Source organism: Delphinapterus leucas, chromosome 13 (genome assembly GCF_059928025.1).
Source record: "Delphinapterus leucas isolate spDelLeu-1000000601 "Yukka" chromosome 13, BTC_Dleu_Yukka2, whole genome shotgun sequence".
Lineage (NCBI taxonomy): Eukaryota > Metazoa > Chordata > Mammalia > Artiodactyla > Monodontidae > Delphinapterus > Delphinapterus leucas.
The window spans coordinates 63,077,884-63,096,626 of record NC_143141.1 but is presented as its reverse complement, the minus strand read 5'-3'; the positions used below and the strand labels follow the sequence as shown (position 1 = coordinate 63,096,626).

Here is an 18,743-nt window from a genome sequence, read left to right as displayed (position 1 = left end):
GATAATCTTCCTGCTCTCGTGTTTACAAACTTGACCTGAACATGATGCCCGAGTGTAGGGCTGCACAAGTTTATAGAGATTATGGATGCAAATGTTTGGAAGAGAGTGTTGACAATGCAGAAAATACACACAGGAGGACAGGTTTAGGTACTGAGATGATTTAGTCAGGAGGAGAAAAGGATAAGGAACCGTGATGCACCAAAGGAGAGCAATAGAGTCAGCAGTCAATTATCCTAGGGCATGATGTCACAAGGATGGTAATTCCTTGCAGTTCATCCACTATTTTCTATGTAAATGTATGGCATGTTCTCTAGCTAGCTTTAAAAATAGAATTGTCAATGTCTTACGAGACAGAGAAAGTAGAGTCTGCCCTGGAATTAAGGGATAAACCTAGATGACATTTCAAGGTTCCCTTACTACACCAATAAAAAAACACAAAATAAAACACCAGCATTACTCAACAGACCTGGTTACAATAAGAGTGAATTAAAATGCAGAAACATAATGCTATTCCTTACACAAACAACAGCTAGGCAAGCTATGTGATACTGCTCTAAGACAGTATGTGGTCAGCTGAAGCAAGATGATAAATGTAAATCTTTTTCATAAATCAAAGTATAAGCTCACAAATTCTCGATACACATTGCTTCAAGAGGGGCTGCTCTGATGAAATTGAAAATGTCTCCTCCATATGTGCAGGTTCAGACTTTGTAACATTTAAAGAAAATGTTCTAAAAGATAAAGTTGGCATGTAAAAAGCATGGGCAGAGGAATCAGTAATGATCAGAGCAAAACAATTCTAGAAAGCATCTTAATTTTCATATGGCTCATTTGCATTTGAAACATTGAGAATCCCTATTCCTCTGGTACAAAAATGTGTACCTATTAAATTACTTTCCACTTGAAAGAACTAAATGTTTGGAAGATGATCGAATTTTAACTGGAAGACTTGTTTTCTTCCATCAGGTGTGGGGGAGATGTGGCTTCCTGGTATGAGATGCAACAGTTGATTCTAATAGCAGAACAAGACAAAAATAGGAAAGTAAATTGAAAATAATTCCTATTGGTACAGTTTGATTTAAAGGTGATAAAACAAAAAGGATACACATGGTGCAAAGATGTCAAAAGACATCAATTTTAAAAATTAAACAGGGTTACTTTTTCCAAAAATTGTGATTCTCTGATACTTGAAAATTTGTTTCTATGATTTATTCTAGGATGCTCAGAGATGTACTATGATTTATTTCAATAAACTCATTTATGAGTATCTAGTCAGGGTTTAAAAGATAGATGTCCACCAGCTATTAAACAATAATTCTAAGAGTCTACATTCTACCCATCTCAAATTTTTAATTTTGGATATTAATTTTAGGATACTGGCAGAACAGCAACGATTTAAAACCTCTTTACTATCAACTTTAAACAATATTTAGTCTTTGGGAAATTGCTGGTTATCCACTCAGAGATACAGAAACTAAGATCTAGGTAGAAATTTGAAGTTACAAAGTGAAACCACACTATATGAAAAGATCTTTATGAATTTTTAGTTTATTTTCTGATACGGTAAAATGTCTAGGAAAGAGGTGTGTCCTCAGAAAGAAAACCAGAACTTGAAAGACATCCCTGTCTTTCTCTTGGCCTTGCTCTCTATGGACTTCACCTGGAGGAGGGAGGCGGCTAGGCATGGTCTCGTGGTGAGGGCTCTGGTGGGGCTAGCACATAGAGATGGACAGGATGCAGATGGCTAAGCACGGAGAACGTGACATCGTCTTTGTAAATGACATTCTCTAGGTGCATGCTGCTCTTGGTGTTTCTTTTCCTTCTGTGTCTTGGGTCTTTGGGAAGGCCTTCTGTAAAGTCCCTGATCTGTATCAGCTGGGCCACAAAGTATTAAAGGGTAGCACAGCTGTGAACTGGAGACTTAAAGGGAGAGCAGCGTCCTCACCCACCTGGAGGTGAGCGTGGTGGAAAGTGGATTAGGGACCAAGATGCAGGATGGATCAGGGCCGCCATCCACCCTCCCAGGACAAAGCTGGGGAAGTTGGTGAGATGTTTTTGAGGGGACAGTGTTTTTACACAAAATTCACACTGTATTTCAAATTGCTGCCTCAGACTCATTTGAAAAAACCCTAATTTTTTGGTTATTTAAGTAAACTCTATCGGGCTTAACTTGCAAACATGTAACTTGAACAGTTAAAGGTAAAATGATCTATGTAATACAAATTTGGATTTTTATTTTGGATAAAGATTTTGGATACATCTTTTTCTCCCAACAAACTTCTATTTTAACTATTGAAAGAGACCACTTTCTTCCTTTATGGTAAAGATGCTAATGAGAAGATAAATGAACAAAAAAGTAGATCAGAGGTGGAGGATTAAGCAAACGCAAAATGTGACAATTGTCAGTTTCTGAAAAATTACCATCTTGGCTTATTAATAAGCAATGTTCACCTACTTATTTATTTGGATAATATTTATTAAGTACCTTTGATGTAACAGATATTGTTTTAGGTGCTGGGGATACAGGTGAGGAGAAAAAAATCCAACCTCAAAGAAACCTACTTTCATGGAGTTTATGTTTTAACTTCAGAGTTTTGCAAGTAAATGGTAGTTGCCTAATAAGCTACAGAATCAGTGTTTGTCTTTATATTCACTGTATTATTCTACAATATTGGAACATTTTAGGACAGGATTTGGTTCTCAGATATCTGAGTTTCAGCTCTTTGTATCTGTCCAGAGCTTGTCCTTGGCTACCAGGAAAAGCCTAGGAAAGGCAGACTAAGGTGCCTGCCACGGGTGAAAAGACAGAAGAGTCAAGTTTCCTTTACTGGGCATCTGGAGGCTACAGAAGGTACCGGGATTCTTCCATAATGCTGGTCAAACTCAGTTCTGCTGTAATTGGGGCTTACTTGTTTGAAACTGTTGTGTTTTGGGTACATGACCTGGCAGGGGGGATATCGAATCAGTGTAAGAAAAGAATTGTGCAATAACTTAAGTGTATTTGGAATAAGATTTTGTGACAATCTGTATATTTTCATAGTTTTATGGTTTTATGACATCAATCACCAATATTTATTAGACAAACAAATACAACTAAACCAGTGCAAAGAGAAGATCTTGGTGCCCGCCTAGTCTCACTTTGAAAGGTAGAGAAGGAAAATAAAGAATCATTTTTACAGCACTTTAACTTTTGAATGGAGGTACCTGCTGACATCTTCTGTTTCTTCCTTCATTACATGCTTTTCTTTTAATTTGGTCCTCTTGAAAAGAATCAAAGTAGGGGCTCTCCAGGAGTTGGGCACAAGTTAACCTGTCATCTGGATTCATCCTCAGATACTCCTATGGAAGACGGGAAGAGCAAAGAAGATATTAAAAGAGGACCCTGTTTTGTTACTGTGCCCAAAAACTCTGAATAATAACTTGGTAGAGCAAATACGAGTTTAGAAAATCTTCAAGTTTGTATATTATCCAGTACTTGGAACTTGTTAATAACTGGAATTGCTCTTCTTTTGCCCTTTCAAAGTCTTTTGAGGGTAGATTTGATGAACATTCAATGTCTCAAAGGGGGTAAATGTAGGTCAGGTGCGCTTCACCAATGACATTTCTTTATCACTTGTCAAAGCAAATAGTTTGTAGGGCTCCACAAAATGTGGTCCCTAGGCCAGCTACATCAGCATCACCTGGGAACTTGCTAGAAATACAAATTCTTTGGTCCAACCCCAGGCCTAATGAATCAAAAGCACTGGGGGTGGGGCCCAGGAATCTGTGTTTAACAAGCCTTCAGGGTGAATCTAATACCTGTTCAAGTTTGAGAAGCCACCTGAGAATGGATTGGGCTTACAGGGCTTGACCTACCCTCCACCAACCCCTCAGGGGGTTTGCTAAATTGCAGGCGGGTCAGAACAACCTGTCCAGAACAAGGTTGGAGAATTAGACTTCCAGGACAGGGCCTGCAGAGTGCTGGGTTAGGGCAAGTCAGAGCAGTGAGACAGGTAGAAGGCAGGTGAGGTCCAGTGGAGCAGTGGTAAGGGCAGTCTGAGAGCTCAGAGGTGTCGGCCTCTGAGTCTCAGGGGGACTCATACTGAAGGAATCCAGCACCCTGGATAGCACCTGGGTAGTGACCAGCGCTAGCACAAAGGCTGGTCTACAAAGTTGACTCTAGGTCATCCAGATGGCTCTACTTTCTAGATCAGAAGAGTTTCAAACTGGGCTGCTTATCATAATCACCTACGGGGAGGCTTAACGATACAAATTCCAAGGTCCTATTCATAGAGATTCTGCTTCTGTAAATCTGAGGTTATTTATTGGAATGTATATTTTTAAAAAGCTCATTCTGATGAGTAGTCATTCTGATCAGTGGTATGGAAGTCACTGCTATAAATATAACTTAATTGGTTGTTAAAGATAGATACTCATACTAGTATCTCCATCCCTATACCACTAAAGGCTTTCAGCGTCCACAGTGAATGGAAGAGGCACACTTTCTAGCATGGCCTCAGTTGGTCAAGCATGAATGGCATACTGGTCATAGATGAGTTTCTTCTGCTTTTTATTAGAATTTGTCCTTTGTTTGACTATCTCTTTTGGCCCTGGTACAGGGGCTATATTTGGTGTCTGCATGGTTCTGATTTTGCCTGATCTTCTACTGATTTTTTTAAAAAGCAATTTAAAATTTTAGTTAATCCAGTGTATCCAAAATGTTATCAGTTCAACATGTAATATTTTCAAAACTATTAATGAAACATTTTATATTCTTTTTTAAAGTAATTTTCATAAAAATATAGTACAGCTCAATTCTAATCAGCCACATTTCAAGTGCTCAATAGTAACATGTAACTAGTGGCTACCATATTGGACAGCACAGTTCTTTTTATTTTTAAAATTTTTATTTTATTTATTTTTAACATCTTTATTGGAGTATAATTGCTTTACAATGGTGTGTTAGTTTCTGCTTTATAGCAAAGTGAATCAGCTATACATATACATATATCCCCACATCTCTTCCCTCTACAGCACAATTCGTTTTTTTTTGTTGTTTTTTTTTTTGCGGTACACGGGCCTCTCACTGTTGTGGCCTCTCCCGCTGCGGAGCACAGGCTCCGGACGCGCAGGCTCAGCGGCCATGGCTCACAGGCCCAGCTGCTCCGCAGCACGTGGGATCCTCCCGGACCGGGGCATGAACCCGTGTCCCCTGCATCGGCAGGCGGACTCTCAACCACTGCGCCACCAGGGAAGCCCTACAGCACAATTCTTGATCTTCAAATTTAAGGAAGATCAAATTTATCCTCATAAATTTCCATAGTCTTGAATATACTGACTTAACAGTCAAATTTCATAATGAATGCAGAAGTATGGTGGTCTTCATCATGGCAGACCTTAATTATACTCTTTCATCTTCTACTAATTTTAATGGATATGTTAGAAAGATTACTGTTTAAACCACTGATGTTCCTTTAACTGTAATTATTTTACAGTTCCTTAACTATTTCAATGACTACATTTTTACCTTGGCATTATTTGCCCTACTGTCCACCCCTCCTAGAGTTACCAGCTTAAATCATTATGACTTGCAGTCAATAATGGTTATAATTGATGCTTAGGTACCTTCATGAAATTCAAAGCCACAGGATGCACATCTGAGAACTTTTCTTCAAGAGTTTCCTAAAAAAAAAAGTAAAGCATTTCAATGTTACCTAACAACAAAGTAATGGATATTTTAAATATATTAGCATTAAGAATACTTTGGAGAAAGACCCCCTAGTAGGTTAGATTTTGAAGATTTTTTAAATTCATATTTTTACATAATTTTACACTACTGTATAGTGTAATGGGAAAAATTGAAGCTATTAACTTCAGTGTTTTGCAATTAGTGTTTGGTAAATGCTCGTGCTAAATGTCCCCTTCTGAAATCCTACAACAGTACCCTAATACCTACTTATAGGGATGCCTGATCTACTTACAGAAATGCTTTGAGCATTAATGAAAATACACTGAGCTGCATAATTAAGAGCACTATGGAAAGCAACAGAATGATGAACACAAAATTCAGAATAGTAAGGGGGGAAGAGAATGGGATTGAGGAAGAGTACATGGGGAGCGAGAAGCTTCCAAGTCAATGGCAATATTCTCCTTCCTTAACTAGGCAGCAGGTACATGTGAATTTGTTGTATTTTAGTCTTTAAATCAAACATGTTATATAAATAATCTTTTGTAATTCAACCTCTAGACTTGTAATTCAACTTTTAACCTCTTATTGTATTTGTTAAAAGCCTTAACAAATATACTAAAAAAGAAATCCAGTACATAAATCAAGGTATTATACGAAATAAATTTAAGATGAACAGGGTGTTTAGAGAAGTTGGGACCACCTGAATCTGATGGTTCACAGGTGCCATAAATCATGACCTGGCTTTGCAGACTCTCCCCACCTCCAGCACAGCTGGAGCGTGGCACAGGCTTCCCCTGACAGTCCTTTCATTCTACAGGCAGAATCTAGATCATACAGAGTTTTAAAGATCATAGCCCAAACTTAGGTAACACAGACAGGAAATCAATGACTACAGAGAGTAAGAGGGTCAAGTAGTCATTGGTAGGTTCCCACAAAAAGGCAAAGACCACAGAAAGAGTGTAGAGGTGATCATTGTGGTTTGCAGTTTTGATTTGGATACAACGAGGATCATTTTGTGGAATGACCTTCCATGTGGAAATATATGTTGTGAAAAAATAGTTTCTATTGATTTGAGCTTTGTTTCAGAAGCTGAAGAAAATAGAGAATGCATTTTTTTTTCAAAATAGAGACAACTATGATAAGTACTGTTTATGAGAAAATAATTATTTCAGGGCAAGGTACCAGAGTGTTTTGATTAAAAGTATCACGGGGGCTTCCCTGGTGGTGCAGTGGTTGAGAGTCCGCCTGCCGATGCAGGGGACACGGGTTCGTGCCCCGGTCTGGGAAGATCCCACATGCCGCGGAGCGGCTGGGCCTGTGAGCCATGGCCACTGAGCCTGTGTGTCCGGAGCCTGTGCTCCGCAACGGGAGCGGCCACAACAGTGAGAAGCCCGCGTACCACACACACAAAAAAAATAATAATAAAAAAAAATAAAAGGATCACGGTATTTATGAAGGAACTAAGCATACTTTCACTTCCAAATTTAAAATTGAATTAATCTTTGAATACATAGGGCAAGTAAACTTTTAAAGCATTCTCCTGGTTCATTTTATGTAGTTTTTACATAGTTTTTTTAACCTGTGTCAGTGTGTCGTAAGGAAAACAGGAGCCCAAAGCACAAACATTAAAGAAGAAACAAGTACCCCTTTAAAGAAAGTAGCAACACAAATAACAAAACACCAGAATCGAGCAATTTACCATATCTTCTGGTTCAGGAATACTGATGCCATGGAAAAATTGGTTACTTTTAAAGACAGATTGATGTCTTGGGGTTAGTTTTCCTGTTAAATACAAACCACATAACTCATGAAAGATTTACTAAAATTAACATAATGCTTAAATGGTTAACTTCTGAGGTCCAGATGTGAAAGAAATACTGAGCCTGATCATTCCCTCCAGATTTGGGTGGAATGGGTCATTGCAAAAACATACCTTCTCAGGTAAGGTCAATGCTCCCAAGGAACTCTCTTTGCCACACATGGTTTGGTCTGCCATTCAGCTGCCACCAAAAGAGGAGGTAAGCAAGTGGTCTGGAGGGCTTTACACATATGATCCCATTTAATCTCATAACCATCTCACAATCGTTGCTATTTTTCATTTATACTGTCCCAGTCAGAGAATGAGGCTCAGAGGTTTGATCAGCTGTCTAAAGTCACACGGTCATTAGGTGACAGACCCAGGATTCAGACTCAGTCTAACATCTGCCTAATGTAAATTTCCACAACCTTGTAGGAAATCAATTAAACAGCATAAGCTTAAGGTGTGGCCTGTAGTGATGCTCTACCCCACACTTTTCCTGCTGCGGAATTCTCCAGCAGAATGTGTTGGGACCACACAGGGAATTGCATCAGACCAGACAGCAGTAGTTCCCTTGCCCAGCAGCCATGCTGCCAGGAAAGCCTATGGGAAGGGATTAATAAACACCCATCACTTTGTTTGCATCCATGCTGCTGGCGTAAAGCTGCAGCTGATCTTTTGGGTTATGTTCTCTTCCAACCAGGTGGAAGTAGACAAGTGCTGAGGACGCTGCATCGTGATGAAAGCTCATGAAAGAGAGCATTTGAGTCCATTCTTATTCTGCACTTAACTAGTTGTAGGACTTTAGGCCACTCATGGAAGCTCCCAGAGCCTCAGTTTCCTTATTGGTAAAACCAGGCACAATGAAAAATGTTATAATGTCCTTAATGGGCTTTTCTTAAGACTGAAAGAGATGGTGTGTGTGAAAGTAATTTGTAAATTCTTAAGTATAAAGAAGCAGATTTGAAGAGTGGCAACAGAGGCTGTATAGCCTGCAAAACCTAAAATATTTACCATTTGGCCCTTTATAGAAAAAGTTTGCTGACCCCTGTGCTAGAGGAAAGGGGAAAATTCCTCTTTTACAGAGGATAGAAAGTGCATTTGAGTAAATATCTTTCGAGTAAGCTCTATGCAGCTGACTCATATCCTTAGCCCTATCTTAGGCTGATAAGGTAAGTAAATGTATAGTTTATTCCACGGCTAATTGACTTGACTTGGAAAGGCATCTGAAAACTCCTCACTGACAGAAGTTATGGCTCTACACATTAAGAAAAGGGTTGGGCTTTGGCTACAACCCAGAACAGCCATCCTGAGTAGCACTTTGGAGAAGAAAGAAAGGTCTTATTGTTCATTACAGTGACATACCACTACTATAACACTTTAGCAACTCTGTAAGCCATAAAATGCAGCGTATACCCAGTGTTCTGATTATCAGATACAGTTGGTCCACATCTGATTTTCCAGGCCACAGTGGCTGGCCTGTCAGGAGCTCTGCAAAAACGCAACTGGTAGCCCATACGTCGACTGAAGAACCATAGTGGGTATCTACCACAAGAAGTTCAGGAGAGGCAGGAATGTACAGTGGAGAAAGAACAGCCTTTTCAATAAGTGGTGCTGGGAAAACTGGACAGGTACAAGTAAAAGTATGAGATTAGATCACTCCCTAACACCATACACAAAAATAAGCTCAAAATGGATTAAAGACCTAAATGTAAGGCCAGAAACTATCAAACTCTTAGAGGAAAACATAGGCAGAACACTCTATGACATAAATCACAGCAAGATCCTTTTTGACCCACCTCTTAGAGAAATGGAAATAAAAACAAAAATAAACAAATGGAACCTAATGAAACTTCAAAGCTTTTGCACAGCAAAGGAAACCATAAACAAGACCAAAAGACAACCCTCAGAATGGGAGAAAATATTTGCAAATGAAGCAACTGACAAAGGATTAATTTCCAAAATTTACAAGCAGCTCAATAACAAAAAAACAAACAACCCAATCCAAAAATGGGCAGAATACCTAAATAGACATTTCTCCAAAGAAGATATACAGACTGCCAACAAACACATGAAAGAATGCTCAACATCATTAATCATTAGAGAAATGCAAATCAAAACTACAATGAGATATCATCTCACACCAGTCAGAATGGCCATCATCAAAAAATCTAGAAACAATAAATGCTGGCGAGGGTGTGGAGAAAAGGGAACACTCTTGCACTGCTTGTGGGAATGTGAATTGGTTCAGCCACTATGGAGAACAGTATGGAGGTTCCTTAAAAAACTACAAATAGAACTACCATATGACCCAGCAATCCCACTACTGGACATATACCCTGAGAAAACCAAAATTCAAAAAGAGTCATGTACCAAAATGTTCATTGCCGCTCTATTTACAATAGCCTGGAGATGGAAACAACCTAAGTGCCCATCATCGGATGAATGGATAAAGAAGATGTGGCACATATATACAATGGAATAGTACTCAGCCATAAAAAGAAACGAAATTGAGCTATTTGTAATGAGGTGGATAGACCTAGAGTCTGTCATACAGAGTGAAGTAAGTCAGAAGGAGAAAGACAAATACCGTATGCTAACACATATATATGGAATTTAAGAAAAAAAATGTCATGAAGAACCTAGGGGTAAGACAGGAATAAAGACACAGATCTACTGGAGAACGGACTTGAGGATATGGGGAGGGGGAAGGGTGAGCTGTGACAAAGCGAGAGAGAGGCATGGACATATATACGCTAACAAACGTAAGGTAGATAGCTAGTGGGAAGCAGCCGCATAGCACAGGGAGATCAGCTCGGTGCTTTGTGACCGCCTGGAGGGGTGGGATAGGGAGGGTGAGAGGGAGGGAGATGCAAGAGGGAAGAGATATGGGAACATATGTATATGTATAACTGATTCACTTTGTTATAGAGCAGGAACTAACATACCATTGTAAAGCAATTATACCCCAATAAAGATGTTAAAAAAAAAAAAAAAAAGAAGTTCAGGAGCTTGGTACCATCTTGTAGCGACATAATCAGTGTAGGCATCTCCTGGAACTGCAAATGCATCAGTCAAATCAGGTGGGTCACATTCTCCCAAGAGAGGAGCTACTCCCAAGAGCAGTCAGGCATTCAGATCAGCTTTAGTAATTCTCAGAAGCCACGATACTCCTAACAGTTCATGCAGTGAGGCACTAATCGAGTAAACAGTACTCAGATAGTAAATTCACCTTCCCCATACTATGTATAAAATAGATAAGCAATATACTGTACAGTACAGGGAATTACACCCGTTATCTTGTAATAACCTACAATGGAGTATAATCTGCAAAAATAGTGAATCCCTATACTGTACACCTGAAACTAACATAATATTGTAAATCAACTATATACTTCAATTAAAAAAAATTCAACTTCCAAAGGTACCTTAGCTAGTTAACATCTATATAATCCTAAAAAGAGAGGACCGGGGCGAGGGGGTAGGGAGAATTTCTACAGTGTAACTTCAAGTATAAACCAGCCTCCCAATGCATTGTCAAGTCACCTGTGTTTGGGTCCTATCAGGATACTGATTACGTGTATGCCCCCCGTGCAGTGTGTCTGTTGTTAATGCATGTTTTTTGCCTGCTGCACAGCTCTAGATTCAAGGAGACATTATTTGTCCCCCTTTCCCTTGGTTCCTCCCTCTCTCGGATGACTTCCTTTTTCTCAGCACTGTCTCTGAATCCTCTCTGTCATTTTCTGTTTACTCTCCTCGTGTCATCAGCTCCAGGAAGTTTTTCCCAACCACTCTAGACCACGTTAATATCTCTCTCCAGGGAACCATCTGCCCTTTCGCTTTAGTACTTTATTGCCAGTCATCTTGTATTATTCTTTTCTTTCTTTTACTTCAGATTATAAGTGCATGAAGACCAGAAATGCATCTTGTAGTTCTTTTCCTTTCCTATGGGGCAAAGTACATAAATGTGACATCCAATAAATTGTAGTTGATTGGATGGAGGTGAAGTGTGAACTGATGTACTGACTAAAAGGTTACAGTGAAATTTCCCTTTTTGAATAATAACAATATAACAATCAGCATACATTCAGTATCTAAAGTAAGAATTTTAACTGTATCATTTCATAATCATCTGAATTGGATAAGTTAGTAAAAAATTGCTACTTACTCAGAATTCGTGCAAACCCAAAGTCACAGATCTTGATTATTCCTTGCTTAGTTATTAGAATATTTTCAGGTTTTACATCTCTGTGAATACACTGTAAGAAAATATTTAATTATTTCCCTGAGTCATCAAGACAACGAAGCATAACGAACATTTAACTATTAGTTTAAATGATAAACAAAGCCTGTGAGATAAACACAAATATGGTTTTCCTTCATTTTTCTAAAAACTTAAATTGCCATTTTTTTATTTGTAAATCTTATACCAAAAGAAAAAAAAGTTGCTATATTAGGAAAGAAATTAAAATAATTATTGGATAGGAAAACTGAAAAAAATATTTTTGAGAAGGCAGTATCATATAATTATTTTTTCCACTTTTTACTGAGCCCTATTTAAACAGTAAGAGGTAAAACCCTGAATGAGACAACAAGGTCCTACTGTATAGCACAGAGAACTATATTTAATATCCTATGATAAACCATAATGGAAAAGGATATAAAAAAAGAATATATATATGTATAATGGAGTCACTCTGTTGTACAGCAGTAATTAACACAACCTTGTAAATCAAGTATGAGGTAACCCTGAACGAGGTAACACTCAGAGTGCTTCTAATAAGAACGGCTGCATCCCAAGAATCACAATGCAGGTTGCACAAATACTGCAGATTGGAGAAACTGGAAAAACGTTTGAATGACAGCAAAAACAAAATTCATTAGAGTGACCATCTTATTTATCATCCAGCTCTATTAAGGATGTGTGAAAGGGAGCTCTATTAATTACTACGCGAGGACAACAGCCCACAACTGTCCTGGGCAAGCTGGGATGTAACGGTCACCTATTAACAAGAGATACCAAATATTCGGCCTGAGGGGATGAGTATCCCCAACTAATCTGCAACCATTAACAGCTTTCTTGAAACGTGACCACAGGATGCTGTTGGAGTTGCCCCTGGGAGAGCGGGTCACCAGCGGGAGGCATTCTCCCCTCCGAGTCCTCTATGTGTGGAGAGCTTACAGCTTGCTGCAACACCCCAGGACCCTGAGTGAAGCAGGTGCTCCTTCCTGGATGTGAGAGGGCTAAGCTGGGGGTGTGGGTGAAGGTGGGCTGAGTGAGCCCCACTCACTATTAGTCCAGAAATGGCTATTCCATGCTGTGGATGCCCCAGGAGAAAACAACTCAGGCCCTATTCTTCAGAACTTTAGCTTTCCAGGTTATCCTTCCTCCAAAGAAGCACGTAGATAAAAATGATGTTGCTCTTCTTGTACAACTCAGCCCTCATGCAGAGCTCTGAACTTTTCAGAGCACTTCTACATGAATTAGTTCATCCTTGCAACAATCCTGTGATTGCAGGTGGCTACCGACGGTCTCCGGATTAAGTGCCACAACAATCAGCTCTTTCTGCCTCACTTCTCTGTTGTGCTGTCAGTCTCTTGAAGTATTCCTGTCAAATTGACAATTTTGAAATAATTTTTTTTTGCTTCTATAATAGCTATCTAAAAAGAGAAAATGTTGAACCCTAAATTCATTTTGGGTCACAAAAACGGCACTGGTACTAGAAGCTTGTTTGTATTGTCTCAATTACTGTCAACTGTCTCATAATTTGTACAACCAGCAGTTAGAAGAAACTTTTTAAGGCCTCTTAAAAGTCCTAAGGCCCTAGATATTAATTTTAAAAATACATTGTTATAATATAAGCCAGCATAGTTTTCATCCTACCTTTTAAAGCAACACATTTATGAAAACTGGATTAACACTTTGCATCATATTCACCTATAATAATTAGTGATTTAATAAGAATAGGTTATATCCCTCAGGTGAGTTTGCATCAGATTCTAAAATTTCTGTACTATATGTGTCATTACTAAGTAAATGGACTTACATTGATACCTGTCTATTGGCCTATTTAAATATGCAAATCCATGTGAAATTTACAGCTACTTATTTTCCAACCAAAACATACAAAGGCAAATGAAGTATTGATTATGTCCCAAAGAATCTGAAAAAATTTTTAGTGTAATGCAGGTAAGAGAAGCTACAAATAAAGAAGGATAGGGCTTCCCTGGTGGCGCAATGGTTGAGAGTCTGCCTGCCGATGCAGGGGAAACGGGTTCATGCCCCTGTCCGGGAAGATCCCACATGCCGCAGAGCGGCTGGGCCCATGAGCCATGGCCGCTGAGCCTGCGCGTCCGGAGCCTGTGCTCCACAACGGGAGAGGCCACAACAGTGAGAGACCCGCGTACCGCAAAAAAAAAAAAAAAAAAAGAAGGCTAGATGGAGTATTATATAATAGAAGAAAGAAAAAGAGACAAAATCACTGGAACAGTAAGAAGCAGAGTATGGAGAACAGAAGATGCTTAGACATACAACATTCACTTTCTCCACTGCAAAGCTGCACTCAGTGCAAACTCTGTAATGCCTCTCGCAATCAGCTTATTTTCCACCTAAGAGCAATAACTTGCAAGTCAGTGTAACCACAAAACTTTGATAAACTTGGGTATCATACACAGCTTTTAGCAAACATTGCTTAAACTGGGTTATTGCAGCTGATGTGCAATCTCATTTTTACAATCTCAAAAGCCAGCAAGAAGAGGTATTCATGGTATTTTAAACCTGACCCTTAATTTTAGGAATCATCTCCGGAAGCTTCCCTACTAGAAGTCGCTTCTTTATATAGCCTGAATGGACATCTGAGAAGGTTGTTCTTTGAGCCTTACGGATGGATACTCATAATGAGAGAGGAAAGGAATCTCCTCCCTGACAACTAAGTCATTGATATCAACAAGATGATGATGGATGTTACAGCCAGACATACTCGTATTTTGGAAGTCACTGTAATTTTGTCATTTTGACATGAAGTTCTTTTTTTTTTGGCTGTTCCGTGTGGCTTGCAGGATCTTAGTTCCCTAACCAAGGATCAAACCCAGGCCTACGGCAGTGAAAGCGCAGAGTCCTAACCACTGGACCTCCAGGGAATTCCCAGATATGAAGTTGTTTTTCTCTAATCGATACGTCAAATATATAAAAATTCATGAGTTGACAATGATGCTAAATGGTCACTTTAGTTATCTCAATCTAGCCATATTATAGGGTAAAAAAAGAACAAAATGAGTAGGTATTTTCATAAGTCCAGTGCTTCTCAAAATTTAATGTGCACATGAATCACCTGGAGATCTTGTTAAAATACAAATTCTGAGTCAGATCTGAATGGGCCTGAGAACCTGCATTTCTAATGAGCTCTCAGGTGATCTCTACAAACCACACTTTGAGTAGCAAGGCCTTAATCCCTTACTACCGTAACCTTCCTTTCTTGGTAGGATCACCACTCTGGAGATAAAAAGGTAGTCATGGTCACCACAGGTTGAAAGCTGGGAATCTTTAGCAACACCATTTGGGTCAGACTGCCTTTTCTATTCTTTGAGAGTATCATGAGGGCTCCTTTAAAATAAGGAGTGTATAAAGGTTTTAGATGTAGTATTGTAACAACTTACATATGATTTAGATTTTTTTTCCTTTGTGTGCATTTTAGACAATAGATTTGTTAAAAAAAAAAGATACATAAAAGCTTACCACAGCATAAGAAAATGGGATAACCAGAGTTCAGAAGTAATTTCCACGTTGGAGGAAGAAATTTTGTCTGAAAAATTATCCATTTTTAATAAAGGCCATAGATTATAAACTGGAGATTTTCAATATTTCAAAGTTTAAGGTACAGAATGTGTTGTTCCAAGCAGAGAAAGAAATGGTGGCAGTTGTATTGAGCTACAATAATGTTTGGGTCCACTGGAAATAGTAAGTAGTAATCAGGTAGGTAAGTTGATTGATTGACCCACTCATTCATTCATTCCTTCATCCAGTTATTCAATAAATGTTTCCTGAGCACCTTTTATATAAAAAGATCCATGCTAGGCTAAAGCGATACAAAGATAAATCAGCCACAGACACTGTATTCAAGCTTATAATCAGTACACAGGAAAATGTCTGATTATATAGGGATAATGTACAACACTTATGGTAAAACGAATTTTTAAACCATCATTTTAATTACCCATAAAACTCTAGCAACAAAGGTGAACTTGAATACCTCTCAGAGCATGGTGAAAAGCAACAGAGATGTGGATTCAATTCAGCATCATCTTTAGTAATTATTTGAAAGTACAATTTGCATCATGAAAAACAGGTTTATGTATCTTGTGGACAATATCCCTCTATACTCTATCAATAGAAAATAAAAGCTTCTGACTTATCCTAACAAAACAAACAAACAAAAAAAATGTCACTGCCTTTCTTAAAGCTAAAGGAAGCTTTCCCTAAGTATTGAAATGTAGTTCCATGATCCTGTACTCTTTTTCAGCAACCCTAGACTACTACGATAGATATTCTGCTGGCATCAAAATTGACCATATGGTAGTCTGTATCCTTGCCACAACACTGCCTCCGTGTAGGCACCAACGCAAAAGGTCTAGAGTTATTTTTTAAAAACTATCATTATAGCAAAAGCACCCAAGAGCCTACTTAAAGAAGCTCCCACTGGCCTAAGATTTGAACATCAGAGAGAACAATTATTGCAAAGGAATGAAACACATCAAATACATAAAATCCATTCGTTTACAACGATACCCTACACCTCCCCAAAACCCTTCATTGTTCACTCTTGGAGGCTGCTAACACACTGGCTCATCACTCTTGAGTATTGACAAACAAAGGGAATAATCACATATTTATCTTACTGTACTTTACAGTAGCCAGAGTCCATGATGGTAAATTCTTCTCCATAGAATTCCAATTAACAAATGCAGAAGGAATAATAGAATTAGAAAATCACCACCTTTTAACCCTAATGAAATCCTGGAGAGAGGTAATAATTATCTATGAATGCTAAAACGAAATAAAAGATTGACAAGGGGGCTTCCCTGGTGGCGCAATGGTTGAGAGTCCGCCTGCCGATGCAGGGGACACGGGTTCGTGCCCCGGTCCGGGAAGATCCCACATGCCGCGGAGCGGCTGGGCCCGTGAGCCATGGCCGCTGAGCCTGCGCGTCCGGAGCCTGTGCTCCGCAACGGGAGAGGCCACAACAGTGAGAGGCCCACGTACCAGGAAAAAAAAAAAAAAAAAAGATTGACAGGGAAAGTGATAATGGAGGGGATCAAATGAACACCTCCTGAACCCACTAATCTATTTTAAGACAATCAAAAGTGGGAAAGACAACCAGACATAATATATGCCTCGTGATGCTGATGCAATAAGTGTACAGCACTATATGTGAAGCATTCCTGTCTAAAAAACTGAACCTGAGTATGATCAAACCTTTGGATATAAACACCAAGTTATAGCAAATACAGGTGAAAGAACAAGTTAAGTAACACATAGGAAGCAATCGGCCAAAATGATTTCTATAACACAGGAGTAGTCAAAGTGTGGCTCTAGGACCAGCAGCTTCAGTATCAACTGGGAAACTGTTAGAAATGCCAATTCTCAGGTCCTATCCCAGACCTACTGAATCAGAAACTCTGGGAATGGGCCTAGCAAAATGTGTCTTAACAAGACCTCCTGGTGATTTTGATGTATGCTTAAGTTTAATACCCATGGCTGTAAAAAATTAATGATGGGAAAAAAAAGGTAGGGGAAGGGGGACTGCTATAGAATAAAAGACTTAAGAGACATTAAAAACAAAACAAAATCAAGTGCCATGGAGGGTTACACCTCTGATATCCTGAAAACTTATTTTAATCCAATTTAAAAATAATTATAGGAATCAGTATTGCGGCAAAAAGAAACATTGAGTTTATACAACCTTTTAATTTATAGGGAATGAGTAATTCGATTCTTACAGAAATTGGAAAAGGGCCATGAATAATGCATTACTTTTCCTCATATTCTGTAACTTTCTTTTGTTTGGCTCTTTTGGTCCTTATTTTCCCTCTGTCATTAGCTCTTCAAATAGACCCCTGAGCTAAGTAGAAGAGTCATCATGAAGAAATCAGCAAATACATTAGAAAATGTTACTTACGTTATGTCTATGACAGAAGTTAAGAGCTTGAAGTGTTTGTCATAACATACTTTTGATCATTCCATCAGCAACTCTGGGGGAAAAAACAAAAAAGGAAATGAAAACTCCTATGATAGGGTTTCAGCAGCAGAACTGGGAATAGAAATGGAATGGGAGGGGCTTGTCATGGCCAAAGGATGCAGCGCAAAGGGAGTCTGGGAAATTTTTTTTTTTTAATGTTTTAACGAAAATTGCTTTACTACTTTTTCTTTTGGTTATATAATTTTTGCTGTGTAATTTGAAATTTTTACATCTGTAAAAATGATCCATGCTTATCATGAAAATTCAAACAATATAGAAAAGTAAAGAAATAAAAAGTGTTGACTCAAATCTTGCTAGCTCAAAATAATTGCTGTAACTTATAGTGACTGTCCCTTTAGGAATCTCTGTTTCTCTCCCTCTCTCTGTCTCTCTCTGCAGTTACCTTTTAATATTAAATAAATACATTCATATGGTTCAATATTTTTAAAGTTAAAAGAATATCCATGAAGAGTTCTCTCATACCTGCCTTCCCAATCATTTCATCCTCTGCAACTTCCCCTGCCTCTTTCAGAAACATCCTATGCATTGAGGTACAGATACTAATATGTATACATATATTTCAGTGGCCAAGGATTTCATTATATGGATGTATCATAATTTACTTAGTTAGTCCCCATTGATGAGCAATTAGGCCTGACACGATTTTCATTTCTAGAAGCAATGCTTCAGTGAATATCTACTCATCCATCTATGGAAGTTGTGGAGTTATCTTTTTAAGGTAAGTTCTAGAAGTGGGATTTCTGGGACCTATGGTAGGCACATGTTACATTTTGATCCTGCAAGTATGAACTTCAGGTAGACCTGAGACTTGGTTTTGCAGGAAAAAAGACATTCTTGAAGGTTGACCTTCAATTCATCCAATTCATGTTGGTGGTAAACACTCAAGCATGTGCCAGGGTTGTTTTATAACAGTTACCTATGCCTGGTAAGCAGGCAGGTACACAGCCAGGGGAGGCTGGGGAGAATAAAGGGCCCTTGAGAATGGGAAGCTGGGAGCTTCTTGCCCCTGAAGATTCCTCAC

General features: G+C 38.8%; 1 protein-coding gene across 1 annotated transcript in view; it reads right to left on the bottom strand.

Moving 5' to 3' along the window:
- Positions 1-765: 765 nt before the first annotated feature.
- CDKL4 (cyclin dependent kinase like 4) overlaps positions 766-18,743 on the bottom strand; it is a 31,432-nt gene continuing 13,454 nt past the window's right edge. The window contains 8 exon segments of the mRNA XM_089923257.1: positions 766-1,012; positions 3,205-3,339; positions 5,605-5,661; positions 7,368-7,450; positions 8,883-9,032; positions 10,478-10,525; positions 11,635-11,725; positions 17,642-17,714. Coding sequence (XP_089779383.1) covers positions 911-1,012; positions 3,205-3,339; positions 5,605-5,661; positions 7,368-7,450; positions 8,883-9,032; positions 10,478-10,525; positions 11,635-11,725; positions 17,642-17,714 — 739 coding nt within the window. The 3' untranslated portion in view covers positions 766-910.